Source organism: Cyprinodon tularosa, unplaced genomic scaffold, assembly GCF_016077235.1.
Source record: "Cyprinodon tularosa strain WSP-4 unplaced genomic scaffold, ASM1607723v1 ctg35, whole genome shotgun sequence".
Taxonomy (NCBI): domain Eukaryota; kingdom Metazoa; phylum Chordata; class Actinopteri; order Cyprinodontiformes; family Cyprinodontidae; genus Cyprinodon; species Cyprinodon tularosa.
Window position 1 is genome coordinate 1,804,558 of NW_024039063.1, and position 19,067 is coordinate 1,823,624.

Consider the following 19,067-nt stretch of genomic DNA (forward strand, 5'->3'; position numbering starts at 1 on the left):
CTCCAGGGTGTTGTTCAGCATGGGGGTGAGTAGAAAATGAAGGCTAATCATGTTTTGGGTGTACTATTCCTTTAAGACTATTTCTGATTGCTGTGCTAATGACAAGATAAACACTATTGGCAGTATATTCCAATACAGAAACAGTCTTACAGTTTTATTCAGATGATAAATGTGTTCACTAAAATAGATTGTATAGTACCCTGTAGGGTTGGGAATTGAAAAGATTTTCACGATTCCAATTCCCTTTTCGATTCTATGAAACGATTCGATTCTTTATCGATTCTTTTTTCGATTCCAATTTGGGGGAAAAAGGAGAACAAACAGTTTGATTATCAGAATCAACTTTGTTTACTTAACTATTGCACATTCTTACAAACTCAACAAGATCAAGATGTCCACAGGAAATGTGAAACTGGAGTAACATCTGTGTTTAAATGAAAAATAAATATACAAGAACAAACTTAATAACCAACAATGTCTAATAACAAATGATGGGATAATAACCTATTTTAAATAACAAAAAATACTAATTATAAAACAGTAGTAGGGAAAATTAACAGTTATTTTGCAGAAAGATGAGCATATCTGCTTTTTCTGGAAGGATACAGGATCTTTCAGGGCTTATGGTGTCTCCAGCCGTGGAGAACACCCTCTCAGATGGGGTGGAGGAAGCCTGCACACAGAGGTAGTTTTCAGCCAGTCAGATAGCAAGGGCAGCACATCTTGCTTGTTCCACCACCACAGTGTGGCGCTATCCCTGCAGGGGACGGAGGGCAAGCTTTTATAGAGCTGGATTTCCTGATCTACCCTCTGGGCTAAGGAAAGACGGGGCTTTGATTCACAAAGTGACCGCAGCTCGTTGTCTTCCTCCTCGAATAGTTCTTCCAACTTGCGTAACTTGCGTAACTTGCGTAACTTACGTAACTTACGTAAAAAACGTGACGTAAGTCGTGCTCCCCAGAGCCGGCGCTCTAGGCTCTGGTGCTGCGGGAATCGAAAAAAGAATCGTTCAGTGAGCTGCCAAACGATGCCATGGAATCGGAAAATACGGAACCGGTTCTTAAAAGGAACCGGTTTTCGATTCCCATCCCTAGTACCCTGTGTTAAGTTCTTACGTCATTTTATACATGTGTCAGCCATATTGGATCTTAAGGTAAGAGATGATGTCATTTCTTTTTTCCCTCATCTCCTTTACTATTTAAATTTTGAACTCAATTAAGCTTTCATGTTTGGCTTTCCAGCATGGAACAGGGATGTTTCTACTGCTAAAAAATATAAACAAATTATGGAATGGGACACATTAACGTACATCTTTACCAATCACTGGACAAGATGTAGACTACATCCTGGTCAGGTTGCTAGTCTAGGCAAGGGAAGGAAACTTTCATTTTATTATGCACCAGACAGTCAATGTGCCTCACAGCAACACTAACAATACAAACACAATCCAAAAAACACAATAAAACTAATTCAAGCAATAAAAATTTATAAAAGTAGTTAAAACACAATCACCAATGGCAACACTACATAGGCAACCTGGACTTAATAATAATCAGGATTTAGGCTTGTTTTATGTCTTCACTGAGGCTGTTCAGGACCTTGGCTTCATGAAACCTAATGCAGCTTCACCATGTTCAGTGATGACTCTAGGGACCACCAGGAGACCTCTCCCTAAGGATCTTAAAGCCCGAGGTGGTTCATACAGCTCTAACATGTCAGATATGTACTTTGGTGCTAAATCATGAGAAGACTTGTACACAAGTAGAGCTGTTTTAAAGTCTACTATAGTAAAGCACATTGACAATCGGGACCAAGATCCAAATACTATCACTTCTAAGGCCAGAAAGAAACACCAAATTTACTCAATAATCATGGTTGTAGGAGGAGATCAGAGTACACATTTAGAGTCCATACATGCTCATAGATCGCATCCAAATTCCATGCAGAAAAACCATGGGTGGGGATCTGGAAAAAGAACCTTTCTGCTTTAAGTCAACAGCTCTAACAATTGCAGCACTGTGCAACAGAATTATTAGATTCATGTTAAGTTTGGATGTATTTGGAAAATAACATTTATCTGTATTTGACACGCTGGACATGTCTTACTGATGAACACCAGAAAGTTGCTAGTGTTGAATATTTGTTTTTCTGTCTTAGAAGTGAGGAATGGCTTGGTAACGGAAAATATTTGGATAGGCCTGACAGTTATTTAGGATCAAAGTCACATCACAGCTCTGTTCTCAGGTCTGCCTCCATTCCTTCCGATTTTCTAAAATAAATGTATGATCTTTTTAATAGTTAAGGCTTCAATACTCTTGATGTAGTAGTTGTTTATACAAATATTATATGCTTAGTTCTCTTTTGAAGTCTGTAGTTCTGCTCCTTTACTTTGGCAGTACTATATAGTCCAACAAATACATGCATTCGATTAATATGGATTTATGCAAATCTCTATTTTCCAATTATGAGCATGAATAAGGTTCCTACTAAATGAATACAAAGCTCTTTTAATTTGTTTGCTCCAGAGTAACTCGTTTAACTTACTAGTAAAAGCCGTCCTCATAGGCCTAAGCTTCTGCCATTTAAGCCCTAGACTTATTTTTATTTTCATTATTTTTTATCAATAACAATTAATTACTGCATGAATGGTGTTTTAATTTTTTTAGCCTCTTGTTAAAGGAGTTGAATCCTTATTTTTGGCTCTAATGTAAAGAATTGTCTCTTAAATATTTTCAGGTGTCTTGCTCTGCAGGGTTGCTGAGTGACATTGGACACAGCAGGAGCTGTTTTTAATATCTTGTCTCTTTTTTCCCTTCCCTCTATCAGATACATCACCCAGCAGGGGCATAAGCTGGAGGTAGGGGCACCTCGGCCACCTGCCACCGTCACCAACGCTGTTTCCTGGCGGTCAGAGGGCATCAAGTACAGGAAGAATGAAGTTTTTATGGATGTTATAGAATCCGTAAATCTCCTGGTAAGATCTTTGCTTACTTTGATAAAAAAAATCCTTTATCTGAAGAATTTTTCACAGAAATATTTATATAAATTCTTGTATCCTTTCAAAGTGCAAAAGGTAGAAAACCAAATAGAGGTTATCAAAAGGTAGCATGTTTTATGTATTTATTTGGGTTTCATATTTCTTCTATTCATTCTCTGAGCACCTCATACTGTATTTGTGTCTACTTATAAAGATCAAGGTTTTATCACACAGCTGAAAGGACATTATGGTCCTGTCTTGTTATGACTCCTGAAAAGTTTACTTCTTATTTTTAAATAATTGCTAAGGAAATGTCAGTCACCTATTAGTCATATTTCATTGTAGCATTCTTTCTTTGTCATTGACTGCATTTCAAAGTTCAGTAAATGGACAAAGATAAAGAGACTCCACCATCAAAAAAGGTGTTCCTGCATATTAAAATATCAGATTGCTTTACATTTTTTTTTAATCAATCTTCTTTTAAATGTAGCTACCTTTTTAATGATAAAGTCAATGGAATATACATCACATAATTAGATATTGTTCGGATTAGAAACTGACACTTTAACATTAAATTGTGATTTAATAGAAGCAGATTTTGGATTATGCATTCCAGTTTGTTTTCTTCCGGTGTTTAGGCTTCATCTCCTCTGCAGTTAAATGTGACTAAAATCTAGTATTACTGGGCCACACAGCAGATGTAACAGAGGGGTAGTTAGTTTCCCCAATTGATTAAAATATTCATTAATGAAATGGATCAGATTTTTAAACAAAATGTGTTTTAAATGTCAGCTAACTGGACAAAAGCTGGTGTGTACAAGAAGACATAAATGTGTGAGAAACATTTTAACCATTGATACTGTTCATATATACTTCTATGTTAGAATAAAGTATGCACTTCTACAGTGTAAAGACGGTTGAAGTTATTATGAACCAACATGTCAAATTCAAGCTGATTTTCAGATTATTTGTAAGATCTTTCTTCAGATCTTAAAAAGAATTTATTCTAAGCATGTGCTATTTGGATAAAAGTAAGGTTTACTAACATGAAATGATTCTGTGTGCTATTTTATAGGTGAATGCCAACGGCAGTGTCCTGCGCAGTGAAATAGTGGGCAGCATAAAGCTCAAAGTCGTCCTATCAGGAATGCCAGAACTCAGACTGGGCCTCAATGACAAAGTGTTGTTTGAGCTCACCGGCAGTAAGTTGCATTAAGATTCTGTGCTCAGAGCCATTTTTGTCCCTACAAACATTTGTAACAGTGTTACAGCCAATGGTAAAATGGCATATTTTTAACTTCAGTCAAAATGAAAGCAGGGACTTTTAGCGTTTGGACACTTGTAAATGCTTTTCAAGAAGCCCTGCTGTCATGCCAAATGGTATTTAAACTTATAAAATCATACTTTTCCACATACTTATCTGTTTCACTTGTACTAGTTGAAGGTGATCTTTTTACGTCAACTACAGTTACCTCCATAGAAAACTGGTGCTTTCATCACTTTGCAAAAAGGGTGCAGAGCCAAAGGCATTGCTGCTAGAATGGTTGCAGCCAAATGAACAATGAATCAAATCATGAACATAAAGAAGAGGACTCCATGTGCTCTAAGGAGAACTTCAGCAAATGCAAACCTACCGTTTGTTGTCAAATAATTTTAGTCCATAAATGCTTGAGATATGGTTATTTAAAACAATATGCAGTGGTCGGCAAGAATTGTACATTAAACATCAGAGTTATATAATGCTGTTTTTTTTCTACTTAAAAAAAAAACATAAAATAATAACAGACTTGAAACACTGAACAAACACTGCTAGACTGTGTTAGTGGTGAGAGAAAATTTTAATGAACCAATATTTAGTGTAAATATGTAGTCGTGCTTTTAAATGTGTGCATACCAAATATATGAACGTTGATAATCTCAGAACCCTTCTTGCACTCACCTTGAACCCACCTTCACTCCTAACCTCCTTTTTCTGTCTTAATCCCATGCGTCGCTTTTCTTCTCTCAATCACCCCTCTCGTCTGCCGAGGAAATTTCTACCTTCATTGTTTCCCACAGCTGCGTCTTTCTATCCCTATTCCCTGAGCATCCTCCTCTTTCTCCTCTCCTTAGCCTACATTTCTTCAGCATGCCATTATTTTCCTCACTGAGGAGGAAAGGCTCCATCTCTGTCTAGCCTCTTTGCCTCAGAGTTAATCCTCACCTCGGGCAGCAGCCCCGCAGATGAAAGGTGAGGGTCTGTGGCTATCCAGTGTCTGTAGCCCAAGGCCCCCCTGCTGTGTGTTGCAATGTGGAAATAACATTTCCCTTCAGCAATGCTGATCAGGGATAATGATCAAACACACGGGCAGAAATGGAAGCAAACTTGCAATGAATATTAATCTAAAAAAATCACAGCCTCTCTTATCTTTGGTATTCATGCTTTTTTTTTTCTTTACTATAATCTGTTTAGCCATGTGTAAATATCCTCCTGCATCCGTCTGTACTCCTTCCAGATGGTTACACATGGGAGTAGGGGTAAAAATCATTTGTTGCTGCCCTCTACTGGCCCAAGGTTGGAACTGCCACAACACAACTGAGAAATATTATCTTTCCATTAAAGTGGAATACTGTCAAATGTGCACATTTCAGCAGATTGATTATTTTACTCATCATTGGACCATCTGATGTAGGAGTAGAATATGTGCTAAGGCAGGTGGATTTTAAATTTTGTGTGGAATCTCAAAGCTCCATGCCAGGCTGTGTCTGGAGGATCTAAGGACCGTAAACAGGCATTCTGTTTCATTATATTTCGTTTACAGCACAGAGACTTACAGCAATTTAATTAAATACTGAAAAAAAAAACACCAGACTCGCAGGTAAATATATTTCACGAGGTGCAATTGAGAGCAAAATCTCATCAACGTTTATACATATTTCATGTCCGTAAATGATCCAATAGAATAAAATAAGAGTAGAAAGTATTAAGTAAAAGTAGAAACAAAGTGCAAAAAGGCTTGAAACATTCTGGCCTCATCTAAAATCCCTCAGTAATTGAAAGGTAATGCCATTTAGAATAAATTAAGGTCCTCTGGTAGAGTCTCAACTGATGGGCTATAAAAATGTCTCATTACCATGGTGTCTCACAAGACACATGTGCTGATGGCCAAAACCAATGAGCTGTCCCATCCTTACTGTTGCAGAACCTGCTTATGGTTACAGGAGGATTCTAAACAGGAGGGTTCCAGTTCTATTTTATGTGACAAGGGGTTACTTTAAAAAATTACCTACACTTGGGGTTTAAATAATGAAAAAATATACCAAGAGGTTGTTTATAAACAAAAAGACCATCCTGCAAAAGAAAATTGACATTCTAGTTGCGTAAATTGTCACAAGCCCAGACAAGTGCAAGATGAACTGAAGATCTACCAAATGTCAGATGAAAACATGTTTCTTGATAAAGGCAGACCTGATAAGGTTCTGTCCGTCTACTTCTGTAGACAAAGAGCATGGAAACACACAAGGGATTTGCCTGCATCATGAATCCCCCGCTGACATGAAAACAAGCATTTGTCTTTTCCACTAGCCTCTACGGTTTGAGCAACGTAAAGCAAAGACAACCATTCCATCTGACCTTTCCTTTCTCTCTTGTGCTGATGATGCTGCATGCAAGGCATGGCATGGCTGTGTTGCTAACTAAAGAAACAACCAGAAGCATCTTCAAAGGACTTTTCTACATTGCCTAACTAAAAGAGCTGTGTTCAGTTTAGACCTGACCTCATCCAGTCCAGACTTTGAATGTCACACATATACATACAAGGGAGCAAACAGGAACCAAAATCAATAGTGAAACAGGCGGGTTTCTCACATCCACACAGACAGGAGATGCATAAACCTTTGCACGTTCACACACTCAATAGAACATTGAAGAAGGTAGCTGCATACGTAAATATGCACTCATTCTTCCACGTTTTTCTCTCCAAAAGCCCTTAGTGATGTTCCAGCGTTGCATTTAGAGAACGTAAGGCAAGTTTTGTCTGACTGTTAAATAGGAGGATTTAGCCAAGGGCCCAGAGGCCCACAGTCATTACAGCCGTTTTTCACCACTCAGCACCCTCTATTATCCACGGTGGAGGGAAACGGTGAGCTTTTTGCATCAGACTATAGGTACTGACTTAAAGAGGTCCGCTTTTACATTCTGCGGGCTTGGACTCTCCCCTTGCTTGTGAGAACAATATTTTGTAGATATTTAAGAAGAACACTGGATTCTCCATGTTAGATATTTTGAAATTAATAATGAAACTTGGAAGATAACTCATCAGCTGCTAACAACTGTTCAATATAACTGATACAAGATTAAATGTGTTTGTATATAAACAAACATCAGGCTTTTTTTAAATGTTATATCATAATTAATTAAGTAATAAAAAAGTATTTGTATAAAATCACATTTATTTTATATTTCAAAGAATCTGAATTTTCCTGTGAGATGAGTAGATGATTGCTGGAGGTTCTGAGGATAAACTGTTTGCATGTTTTTGTGTGACTTCAGACTATTTGTATTGTGAGGGAGAAAGGTAAATGGATGTTGAAGTCTAATGCTCATGGTGTGTTTGAGATGAAGAGCTTGTTTGTCTCTCATTGCCTTGACCTTGACGTTCCCTAGGACTGCCTCAAATATTTTCATTTGTGTTTGGTAGGAGAGAAGAGCAAGACGGTGGAGTTGGAAGACGTAAAGTTTCATCAGTGCGTCCGTCTGTCGCGCTTCGAGAATGACCGTACCATTTCTTTCATTCCCCCTGATGGCGAGAGCGAGCTCATGTCGTACCGCCTCAATACAACAGTGAGTGGGACATGCGAACAGATTTGTAAAGAGCAGACATACTGATACTGTAGATGACCAGAGTCAAGAACACATCAATTATTCCTATCATGCAGCATTCAGCTTCACACACCTTTACAATTGATGCTCTTATGTTCATCCAAAACCATTTCCATATTGCACACACCTGTTTTATCCGTTTACACGTGTATATGCTGGAAAAATGATCTAGAAATAAGTAAAGATTTTTTAAATTAGGTGTATTTACCCTTAATTTGAGTAGATAAACGAGATAGTTTGCCATTGGAATGAGTATTTTTACTCTTGTAATAAGATAATTAGATAATATGCACTTGAAATATGACAATGCAATTGTTTTTTCTTATTTTCAATGTAAATTGTCTTGCTCCATTGGTGAAATGTCTCACTTTCTTCCACTATTAGCAAGAAGTTGTTGAATTTTGTTGGATATAGTTGTGTATGTATTATTATAGAGTGATGATAATATCTGTAAAACAAATACAAGTTTAACTATGTCTTATGGGATCAGCTCTCTACCATCATGGAGAACCAGATTTCGGATTCTTTGAGCACTATTCCCTCTGGCTACTTAAATTATTCTGCTCAAAAAGAACCAAAACCTTCCTGCTAAAAGTTAAGACAGCAGGTATATGTTTCCTTTCTTGTTTGTTCTCTTTTTCTATTTAAGACTGTTCTTAAATTGCTTCTTTTTTTTTTGAGCTGCCATTGTTAATGAGGAAAAATAAGTTTTAAAAGCTTGTGTGTACTGACCTTGGTTCATTTTCTTTCAAAAATTTCGTTAAAACCTCTCTAGTCCTAAAATCCAGCATAAAATGTCTGTTTTAAGTTGTTTATTCTTTTTCAGAAACACAGCATGTTTTTTTTCCCTTTTGTCAGCTTTATTTACGACGTATTGTAATCGACTTCTGACCTTGTTCACCGTGTCTCTTGACAGATGAAGCCTCTTATATGGATCGAGAGCGTTATTGAAAAGTTTTCTCACAGCCGTGTGGAGATCAAAGTAAAGGTAAGGACAAGTGATACCCTAATTACAGTGCCCCGCATTTATATGCCCGTATTTATATGCCGGGGGTTGAAACTGTTTGAAACTCAATCTAAAATTGGATTTTCTGTAGGAAAAATTATTTTTTCAAACAGCATCCAACCACAAACACACACACATAAAACAAAGGGATACCATTTTAAAGTAATTAATGTTAGGCTGAAAGCAACATTCCAATCTTTAAAAGTCTTACAGAAAAGACCATTCAATCATTAAATACAAAATAAAATGTCTCTACTTGAACTGATGCAGAAGAAGAGCATAAATCAGGGGAACAGAACATCTCGCCTGTTCAGCCAGGCTAAAAATTTGCCCGAACTGCCTCCCTTTCTGAGGCATAGACCAGTATCAGGTATTGCAGGCTAACAAAGAACACACATCTTCCTAAACACTGGCCTGGCAAGCCAGACCAACTTACACCATTTACACAGCATATCTCGAAAGTAACAGTTGAAGATTGGGCTAAATGCAAGCCAATCTTCAAGATGTTCATGCTGGACTGAAAAACATCTCAGAATGGGGAGAGGTACACTTTTCACCAGGAAAACAATCATTAACATACAACTTTTACTGATGGAATAACTCAGCCAAAGTCCAGTCCTAATTCTAACTGAAAATCTCTGGTGTGAGATGATTTGCCTTAAAAAACACTCTGCATCAGACTGATTTGGAGCTATTGAGGAAAAAAAACAAAAAAACATTTGCAAAGGCAGAGTTATTAAAGGTTATATATTATCCAAAACATTTACAGTTTTGTACCACTGAAACGCGGTTCTTGACAGAATGTATATATATCCAAATTTTTCCTGTTTAGAAATTAAGTATTCCTTTCCTTTTGCTTTACAGTTGTGCAGAATTATGTTACTTTATTAATAAGACATACATTTCCAATGGATTTGCATTTCCCAGATGGTTTGAGGGCTATATTTATTCAAAGTTAAAATCTGCACAATTTTAGAATGTAATTCATTTAAAAATCACTTGGATGACCTTTGGATGACCTTTTAACCCTGTCCCCTGTCTACAGGCTCGTAGTCAGTTTAAGAGCCGCTCCTCTGCCAACAATGTGTCCATTATGGTGCCGGTGCCCAGTGATGCTGACTCACCCAAGTTCAAGACCAGCACTGGCAGTGCCAAGTGGGTGCCTGAGAAGAGTGCTGTGCAGTGGAACATCAGGACTTTCCCTGTTAGTGTGACCTTTCTATTTTTCTTAAACCTTTAAATGTGAATATATCTAAATCCATTTCCACAATTCCAACTGCAGGTGGTGCAAGTACTGCTTTTGTTTGTATGTGGTTGTTTTGTTTATCTCTATGTGATCTGTAAGGTTTTAATACACTGCTTAAGAAACATATGTATGCACATTAACACATCAATGCTATTGACAAAATTAAGCTGTGCTCAGATAAACCTTCGACAGGATGGATTTTCTGACCTCTTCACACAAATTTTCATCAATTTCCTCTCTGCTGTTCATTTAAATTTCCCTGGGATTCTCTGCTTTAAAGACTGTTTTAATGAATTTCTCACAGACTTTGATAAAAAAAACTTGAAGCGCATTAATTCAGCCAAGGCTCCTTTAATCTGTCAAGTTCTGATATCTCTTCTGTAATTCATTGCACCTTCGGCCTGTCAGGAGAAGTTAGGAATTACTGATGTCATTCTGTTATCCAGCTCATGTGTGACTCAAAGATTTTTCCATGCTATTATTCACCTTTGAACTCTATAAAATTGTACATTCTCCCAGACAACCACAGTTAACAAGAAATTAATGAAGTAGGTTGAGTAAACAAACAATGCAGTTGCTGGTTGAAATCACAAACCGTCAGCTTTGTTTGCTTCCAAGTATGGCAATACAAAGCACGTTTATTTATATAGAACAATTCGGTACAAAGACAATCCAAAGTGCTTTACATGAATTAAAGAATGAAATAGAAGGAAAAATAAAGGCCAGTAAATATTAAAATCCTGTTAAATCCTGCTTTGCAATGCTATTTTACAAAAAACAAAGACCTATTTCTGAATACATGCATGCATAGTTTGAATACCTTTTTCATTAATCATAGGTGACTTTATTCTTCATCGCTTGGGTTAAAGCAGAAGCTTTTTAGAAAATCAGCAGACCTATCATCTAACTATTTATCAGTCTGCTGTGACACTTGGAAAACTGCATGGCTGTACTATTGTCCCGCCAGATTTAAAGTCATTTTTCCTTCTGTACGTGGGGTGAATATTAAAAAGTACATAGAGAAGTACTTGATTTTTGAAAGGCTTCAAAGTCAGAAGTGGCAATAACTGATATCCTGGTAATAAAACCAAAGTACAAAATGATAAAGTCTGTGTTCTGAACAATGATTAACCTTTTTTTTGTTTGTGTCTCTTTCAGAGCTTTATTTGCTAGACTCTTAAGTTCTATAAAATAATTTCCCTTGTTATGACTGAGGGAGTTGTCTGTTGTTACCTTTAATACATTTTTTTTAATTATTTGTTGTGGTAACTCTAGGGCTTGTTCTTAATTTTAATAATTAATCAGTGGCCCTTTCTTTTTTCTGTTTGTAGGGTGGGAAAGAGTACGTGATGCGGGCACACTTTGGGCTGCCAAGTGTAGAGGCCGATGAGTTGGAAGCAAAGAGACCGATCACTGTCGATTTTGAGATCCCTTATTTCACCGTCTCTGGGATTCAGGTAGAGCTCTTCAATAACACTCGATTTCTACTTAAGGAACCCATTCGCCTCAACTGACATATAGAACTGCAACCTACACAGAGTCAAAAAGTCAAAAAGTACAATTTTTTCTTTTGTTGCCCTGAGATGAGGAAGGCTATACCTGGTCACCACAAGAAACATCAGCTGACAAAATTTTCAGAAGTTATTATATGCTGAGATAAGAGACCAGATGAATGGGCTTGTGGCAGAAGTAGTAACCATTCTCTATGGTAAAACAGTTCATCTCTCTTTATAGTGTCTGGGAGGTAGTGGTTGCTGCTGCAACAGTTTAAAGTTATAGTGGAGGATGTTCTTTTTCTGGGTGGATCATCAAAATAAGTGGTCCTCCTAATTGCCAATCAATCTAGGGATTTGTTTACACAAGGCTGTCCTACTTGTATAAATTTTCACTTACCGGTGTTGAGTTTGACATAGTGGAACATTTTTAAATCTTTTGGAAAGTAAGTTTGTAAGAGCGATGCAAACAGCAACTTTTAAATAGAGCATGCATAAGGAGAAACGGGCTCATGCATGCTCTCAGGTCTTTTCAAAAATTTGGGAAAATCCTCCACTATACCTTTAAATAACTGTAACTAAGAAAGCATTGAGTCTGTTACTGGGAATAAAGAATGAACACACTGATTTATTTATTCTTCTATGCCAAAGTTATTCTTTATTCTTAAATCTTACTTTTAAGAATTCTGGTATATAATTTAATATTCTTACTTCATTAGAAAAAAAAATGACTCCACACTACAGGTAAATGAGACTTAAATCCAGACTATTTCTAACAAACAATGCATTTGCATGTGTGTAGATCAGTGAAATAATTATAACTAACATGCCTTTGTTCCCTAGGTGCGCTACCTAAAGATCATAGAGAAGAGTGGTTACCAGGCTTTGCCATGGGTGCGCTACATCACACAAAGTGGAGGTAAGGGAATAAACACAAGTAAACATGCCATGAAAAACAAACACACACACTTTGATTGACCTGGATTCATGAGTACATTTTTTATTTATTTATTTTTTATATAGAGGAATGACATGTGAATTCCCAGTAGTATATCCAACCCTCGTCAAATTGTTCCACATGTATCCATTTTTGCTTCCATCAGTCCATACCTGTTTTAGTGAATCCAAGATTGACATAGAAATCTGCTTGTGTGAATCTATCAATAAATTGAATTTTGTAAGGAAGAATTCAAAAGCAATTAAACATTAGAATAAGAATTTGCCCCAGCATTAATATTCAAAGCAAGACCTCAGAGTTGACTGAGCTGGATAACTTCCATCATATCTGTTACCTGGTTCTTGCTCTACTGTGCTCTGACAGGCCAAGCCATCCAGGGCTTAGAAAAGTTAAGAGCTTTAAAAAAAGGCAGGAAATGTTACAAACTGTCCTCTGTTAGACATGAAATTCTCCACTTTTGTTTTTCTGAACAAGGCTTATACCCGAAAAGGGATCTAATAAGACCAACCCCTTAAATAAACTGTCATCTCTCAAACTTGAGGAATGAACCCAGGACAAGATAATCTAACATCTGTCAGCTCTGAGACCTATGTGTCCAGAAACCTGACAGTACATTTAACATGTCATCAAATCTTTTCTCCAAACATGTTGGATTTTTGAGAATATTACAAAGCAGTTCATAGGATAGGATTAGGGCCACAATAAAGTAATATTCTTCAGCATAATCCTCTGTCCCACCCCACTGGGTTCACAAAGGGCACAAACAGAAATAATATGAAGATGGAGGACAAATCTCATGCTGGAAAGCAGCCAGAAATACTTAAATTTCAAACCTGCTATCCAGAGGGATAAAAACCATCTCCATTGCATCAGTCATATTCATTACCTAGCTTTGTCAGCTGTGTGTCAGGAACTGAAGAGGTTGAATGATGCCAAAGGGCTCCCAGGGTGGCTTTGCAAACGCCTTTGCCCCTCTCTCTTCCTGCTGCAACTTCAGCAAGGAGGTAGAAGAACAAGTAGAATGGGGCAAAAAGGAGGACGAGAGTAAAGAAAAAAGCAGGAAAAGTGATGGGAGTTATGGTGACTGAAGACAATGCTATCACCTATCTCTGTTGTTTCAACAGCACAGAGAGGGAGAGGGACAAGATCTAATTTCACTCACCACTACTTTCATGCTGATTAAATAATGCCCTGATGCTGTAGACTGAAGGTGCTGACTTATTAAAGTCTGAGCAGACATTCACTTGTACTCTACAGCAATAAGCCAGTATGGAGCACAATTATACATTAATGGTAGGTATTAATGTTGATGCTTTAAGAATTTGTTAATTATTTTCTAGAGTAAATTACAGGTCAATTTTAGAATAAATATTTTTTAGAGGGTACCTGGAAAATTAAATTAATTACATTTCTTATACCACAGCGAAGGTTAGTAAATAATACAGCACACTCTCCTGCAGAAGTAGGTTCAGGTTAAGTCCCAGGAAACTTTATATAGTGTTCAGGCTTTTTGTAGACTGGAGGTCTTTGCAAAGAACCTACATTGCATCCATGCTGTAGATGCATTTCCTTAAAATCTAAGTACAACCATGCTTGAATGTACTATATGTCTCTGGCCTAGCACTATAGGGAGTAGGAGTTACCTTAATTTACATTTTTAAATCTTTATTTAGCTTTGTGATTCAAAAACCCAATCACAGACAAAACAACAGTAAAAACTATAGAACAGAAATGACAACAGCTCAGCTGTCATGAGGCATAATTACATCAATGTATTTCAATATATATATAGTCAATATTTACTGCTGAACCCCTGAACTTAATGTCTGATTCAATTTGTCAATATTGTCTTTTAATATTGTCGGACGATTTTTGTTTGATCCTGCTGCGATTGTTGCATCACACTGCTTTTTCATCACAGTTAATGTCAATAAATGTGCTAACGGAAGAGATTATGAGAATTCGAACAACACTGCTTGTACATAAAACCGGTGATAAATAAAGCCAGTTTTATTGGAGCATCTGTTGGCAGTGATACTTAAATAAACTATGCATAATTTTAGAAGTGTAAATTTTAAAATATATTCCAGGGAAGTGTAATGCAATACTCTTGTACCAGACATTTACTTTAAGAGACATTGTTGTGGGAAACAAGGGATGCACAATATTTTGCCATTAATATCGGCCCGATATGTAAAACTGAGCTACTATTAATGGATGTTTTTTTTTAGGTTTTGGAAATGCTTTAATGTGTTTCAGTAGTGATTTAAAAATAACTTGGATGTGTGCAGTTTCTTTGCGCATGTGACAGTAACAGTCGACAGAAGCTATGCCAGTGGTTTGATTGCTTCTTTCTTGGTGTAAAAACGGTTTTAAAATATAGAAATAATATTGTTGTTTCTATTTTTTTTTTCTCCTCTGCCAAGAAGCTGCAGCAAAGCAAAAATTTGTGTGCTTCCAATTGTGTTTGATTACTATTTATACCTGGAAGCTTCTCATTTTGTTGTGTATGTTTTGAATGCAATGGATTTGATTCTTGATTTGGAATCACTTATGTGCAGCAAACAGTAGTTCATAGTGTCAACTTTGTCACATTGAAACTAAATCTGTGATTTCATTTTGATTTTTTTCACATTTACCTGTGGTTCCTTTTATATGGTGGGGGGGGGCAATGTATATTGTGGATGATGCTGAAATAAACCTAATAGATTTGTCAAATGAAGTTGAGCTTTATCCCCCTGAAAACAAAAGCTAAGCTCATTTGTCTTATTGAAAATTCGATGAGTGAATTTATTCACTGCAGTGCTGAGGCAGAAAATATGATTTACTTGAGGTATAGAAGATCTGATGTTTAATCATAAATGTGACTCAAAGTGATATTTAAATTTTATCTGGGAGACAACCTTCACAACGCTTCATTTAGAATTTATCAGATGATTTATTGAGGTGCACCTGCTCCTTGAAGTGGTGCAAATCTTGTTTGTGGATTTAATGGCACTTCTGATGGAAGTAATGCGACTTTCAGGGGTGCTGAAGGAACACCGTTAATACTCCACTGTTACCTTTCTTGGCAGATTACCAGCTCCGGACGAACTAAAGGGCACAGCAGCTGCTGCTAGACGAATATGTAGTTTCTCCTTCTGCCTGTCTCCATCTTGTCTGTCTCCATTTCTCCAGTTTGGAGTCAGCAGATGACAGCTGAGGGCAAGAACAGGAGGACGTCTGAACATTTTCTCCACTGTAAATGGAAACTAGAAGTCAGGTCATCTGCAACTCAAAGATGGAAGAAGTGTTGTTTCACCTTTGACCTAGAATTCATCTACTGGTTGTTCAAGACTTTACTGAAACATTTTCATCACAATAATAATAAATTGTAAAGTCAGACTTTTGCTCCCAGTGCCCTACATTTAAGTTTAATTCATTTCATAAATATTTCACAAATTAACAGGATTTTTAACGTCCCATTCCGCTAACTTGATTAAGGGCATAGCTTCAGTAAAAATATAAAAGAGCTTTAAGTGTTGCACAAGATATCATCTTTATTATATAATCAAACTGCAATGTGATTTATTTTCTCTTGTTTGTAGCATGTAATTTACGTGATTACATGGTGCAAGAGTAGCTCAGTTCTAAGACACGTTTTTATTTCCAAACGGGACACGAATAATGAAGATTGGTGATGTGATAAAATTGGAAACAATCTTATTCTTAGTCTTAATTCTTTAGTGGAGAAAATAATGTGTTCTTTTATGTAGGATCATAAACACAGCTTTAAATTGGTTGACTTACACTGCCATGACCCTCATCTCCCTTTATATTTGTCATTAACACTTGTATCACCATAAAACTTTGCTCTGATACAATTTTATCTTGTATATATGTATTCTACCTGAACCGCAATACAAGTTTAGGTCCCTGGAAATGACTGCCATCACAAAAGGCACTGTGAACATAATCCTCTGTGCAATGAACCCAACACCAGCCACCAGTTCAATGATTAATAAGGCACAATATTGTCAGAGGCATTGACTGTAAGATAAAACCGAAGACTTACTGGGGTTGTAACTGTGTCCCTGTTGTTTAAATCAGCTTTACGGCTTTGGGACTCTCCAGGAAGAAGCATAGGGGGAAAAAATTCTTAATGTTATATCTTGTTTATACTGCAAGTTTCAGTCCACTTTGGATTCAAGAATCAAAGAACAAATAGGATTAATGAAGTTTTAACAGTGTCACAGCAGAGATATAAAAAACAACAACTTTTCTTTGCAAAGTTTTGATTTTATAAATTGTCATTTTTTGAGATCATTCTATCAACTCATGACTCGCCGTGTTATTTTGAATCACATTATATCAGATGAATTGTTCAAAATAGTAGTTTTTAGGATGTGTTTTATAAAGGCCTGTATTAGTCATCTGCACAAAAATAGGTGGGGATTTTTTGCTATTGTGTCAAATTTATTTATCGACTGCTTGTCCATAGGAAACAAAGGGATATATTTGAAATAAACATTTTTTGTAACCTGTTTTGGAAAATGTCTTAATTTTTACTGGACGAACTTTTAATTGTGTTAACAATTGCATGCATTCCATCTGTGATTTCTCATTGAATACTAGGGAAGCTAAACCTCAACTATAAATTTTGGTAAATTAATGGTAAAATATGAATTGCCAAACTTCATAAATGTAGTCATTAAACTGCTGATTGGCATACATAACAAGAGTAACAAGAGATTAAGGATCATTCAGTCAGAGCAGTCATCTTGTGCTGAACTCTTGCCGTAGTTTCTGGAGTTTATTTCAGAGTTCTTCAGAACAGCTATTTTCACCAGTTGTATTAATGTGCATTTCAATATTTGTTTATCCAATACATGATGTTTGAATTTAATTATCACGATTGAAAGCCGCGGCTGCCACTGGTGGACAAACTTCTCTACAAATATTAAAAAAGTGAGATTTTGGGGAAATGTGCCCATTTGCATTCTTGCTTAATGACTTTGTTTTTGCTGAATGAAAAAAAAAATGATATCTCAGTCTCTGAGTTGGGTTTTGGGAGAGATGACAACATTAAATAAATGCAAAGAGCAAATCTACCTTATGCTTGTGACTGAAAGACACAATGTAGTGACATACTGCAGCCACAAATTAATTTTGGTGCAAATTTTTATAACAGACTGTTACAAAGTCAAGGTAGCCTGGAAAGTGGAAGGAAATTATTCTGGGTTTCTTTCACAGATTTTGACAAATTGGTTAAGTGTGGCATGCATTGGTTTTTACTTCCCTAGGTCAACATTTAATACAAGCTCCTCTTCTCAAGAGAGGTATTTTGGGGCATGATTATCAGATTTGAACAACTAGATATTTTTATTTTGTCTCACCTCTCTATGCTTAAAAGGTTAAACTAACTTCAATATAACAAATAATATAACTAAATACACAACACTGTTTTCTGATCATTTCTTTTATTAAAGAAAAATAGCTGTACAACACTACTTCACTCTTTGTGAAAAATGCTTTTCTCAAATTTCAACAACTGGTCATTTTGAGCAAAACTGCAGATGAGTCTTTTACCTCACCGTGGAGTAGGTTTTAGTGCATTCATTTTCAGGATTAAATAGTGAATTTACTGTCTTCAAGTGTTAATATTTGAAGCATGTCTACTCATCAATCACATACATTGTATTAAGAAAAAGGATAAACAGTACATCCTGAGTTTTAATGGTATAACAGAAGTCCAATAATATTTGCATCAATGCGTATGGATTATGTTAAGCAAAACATGCAGCAGTTACAAAATACTTTAGATATTTTTATTGATTTTTATTACAGGCAAGGAATCTGTAAAAAATTATCTAGAGAAAGCATGATCTGAACATACTTGCTTCCTAAGGCCCCGCCTTTAACAAACTTCCTTCATGAAGCTTTATCAGCCACTCTGATTTGTCTCACCAAACCTGAGAGTTTGAACATAAGTGGCATAATAATTTTAATGTTCTTTTTTGACCATCCTCATGTGGACAAGCTATTATGTTTAAGTTCAATGGCTTTTTGCAAGATCTATATGCGGAAGTTTAAATGAGCAACATGAAAGTCAGGAATCCCTGACAGGTGAGAACAATTCTTAGTTCTATGAATTAGAGGAAGGTGCAGGGCATCTGTTGACCTTAGAATTGGCTATCAGTTAATTAATTTCTAATTCATTCTACATTACTTTAGATCTGGGATGGATGTGCTGGTTTTTGAGACATTTTAGCAGAGTTAATAACCGGACTTGAGTATTGCCAAGTGAAATGGAACTAAAATGTGGTTAATATAACAGTAAAGTAAGAAATGTGAAATGTGCAAATTTCTTCAGTGCATCCTAAGTTTCTATGTACTGTGCTTCAAATAATAAATTGAATTAGGTCATAATGTTTTCAACAGTTGTTCTGCATGCTTTTAGAAACCTCCTCTAAGCATTTAAAGCAGATGGAATGTACCTTTGCGCATTTGATCGTCAGTATATTAATAGCACAAGGCTGTCTGAGTT

The 19,067-nt window shown here is 36.4% G+C and overlaps 1 protein-coding gene across 1 annotated transcript in view; it reads left to right on the plus strand.

Moving 5' to 3' along the window:
- Positions 1–17,065, plus strand: part of ap1m3 (adaptor related protein complex 1 subunit mu 3) — a 38,968-nt gene extending 21,903 nt beyond the window's left edge. Inside the window, exons 5-12 of the mRNA XM_038295087.1 lie at positions 2,827–2,974; positions 4,053–4,179; positions 7,657–7,799; positions 8,755–8,826; positions 9,890–10,048; positions 11,422–11,547; positions 12,427–12,502; positions 15,616–17,065. Of these exons, the coding sequence (XP_038151015.1) occupies positions 2,827–2,974; positions 4,053–4,179; positions 7,657–7,799; positions 8,755–8,826; positions 9,890–10,048; positions 11,422–11,547; positions 12,427–12,502; positions 15,616–15,638 (874 nt within the window). The 3' untranslated portion in view covers positions 15,639–17,065. The remainder of the gene's footprint in view (positions 1–2,826; positions 2,975–4,052; positions 4,180–7,656; positions 7,800–8,754; positions 8,827–9,889; positions 10,049–11,421; positions 11,548–12,426; positions 12,503–15,615) is intronic.
- Positions 17,066–19,067: the final 2,002 nt, after the last annotated feature.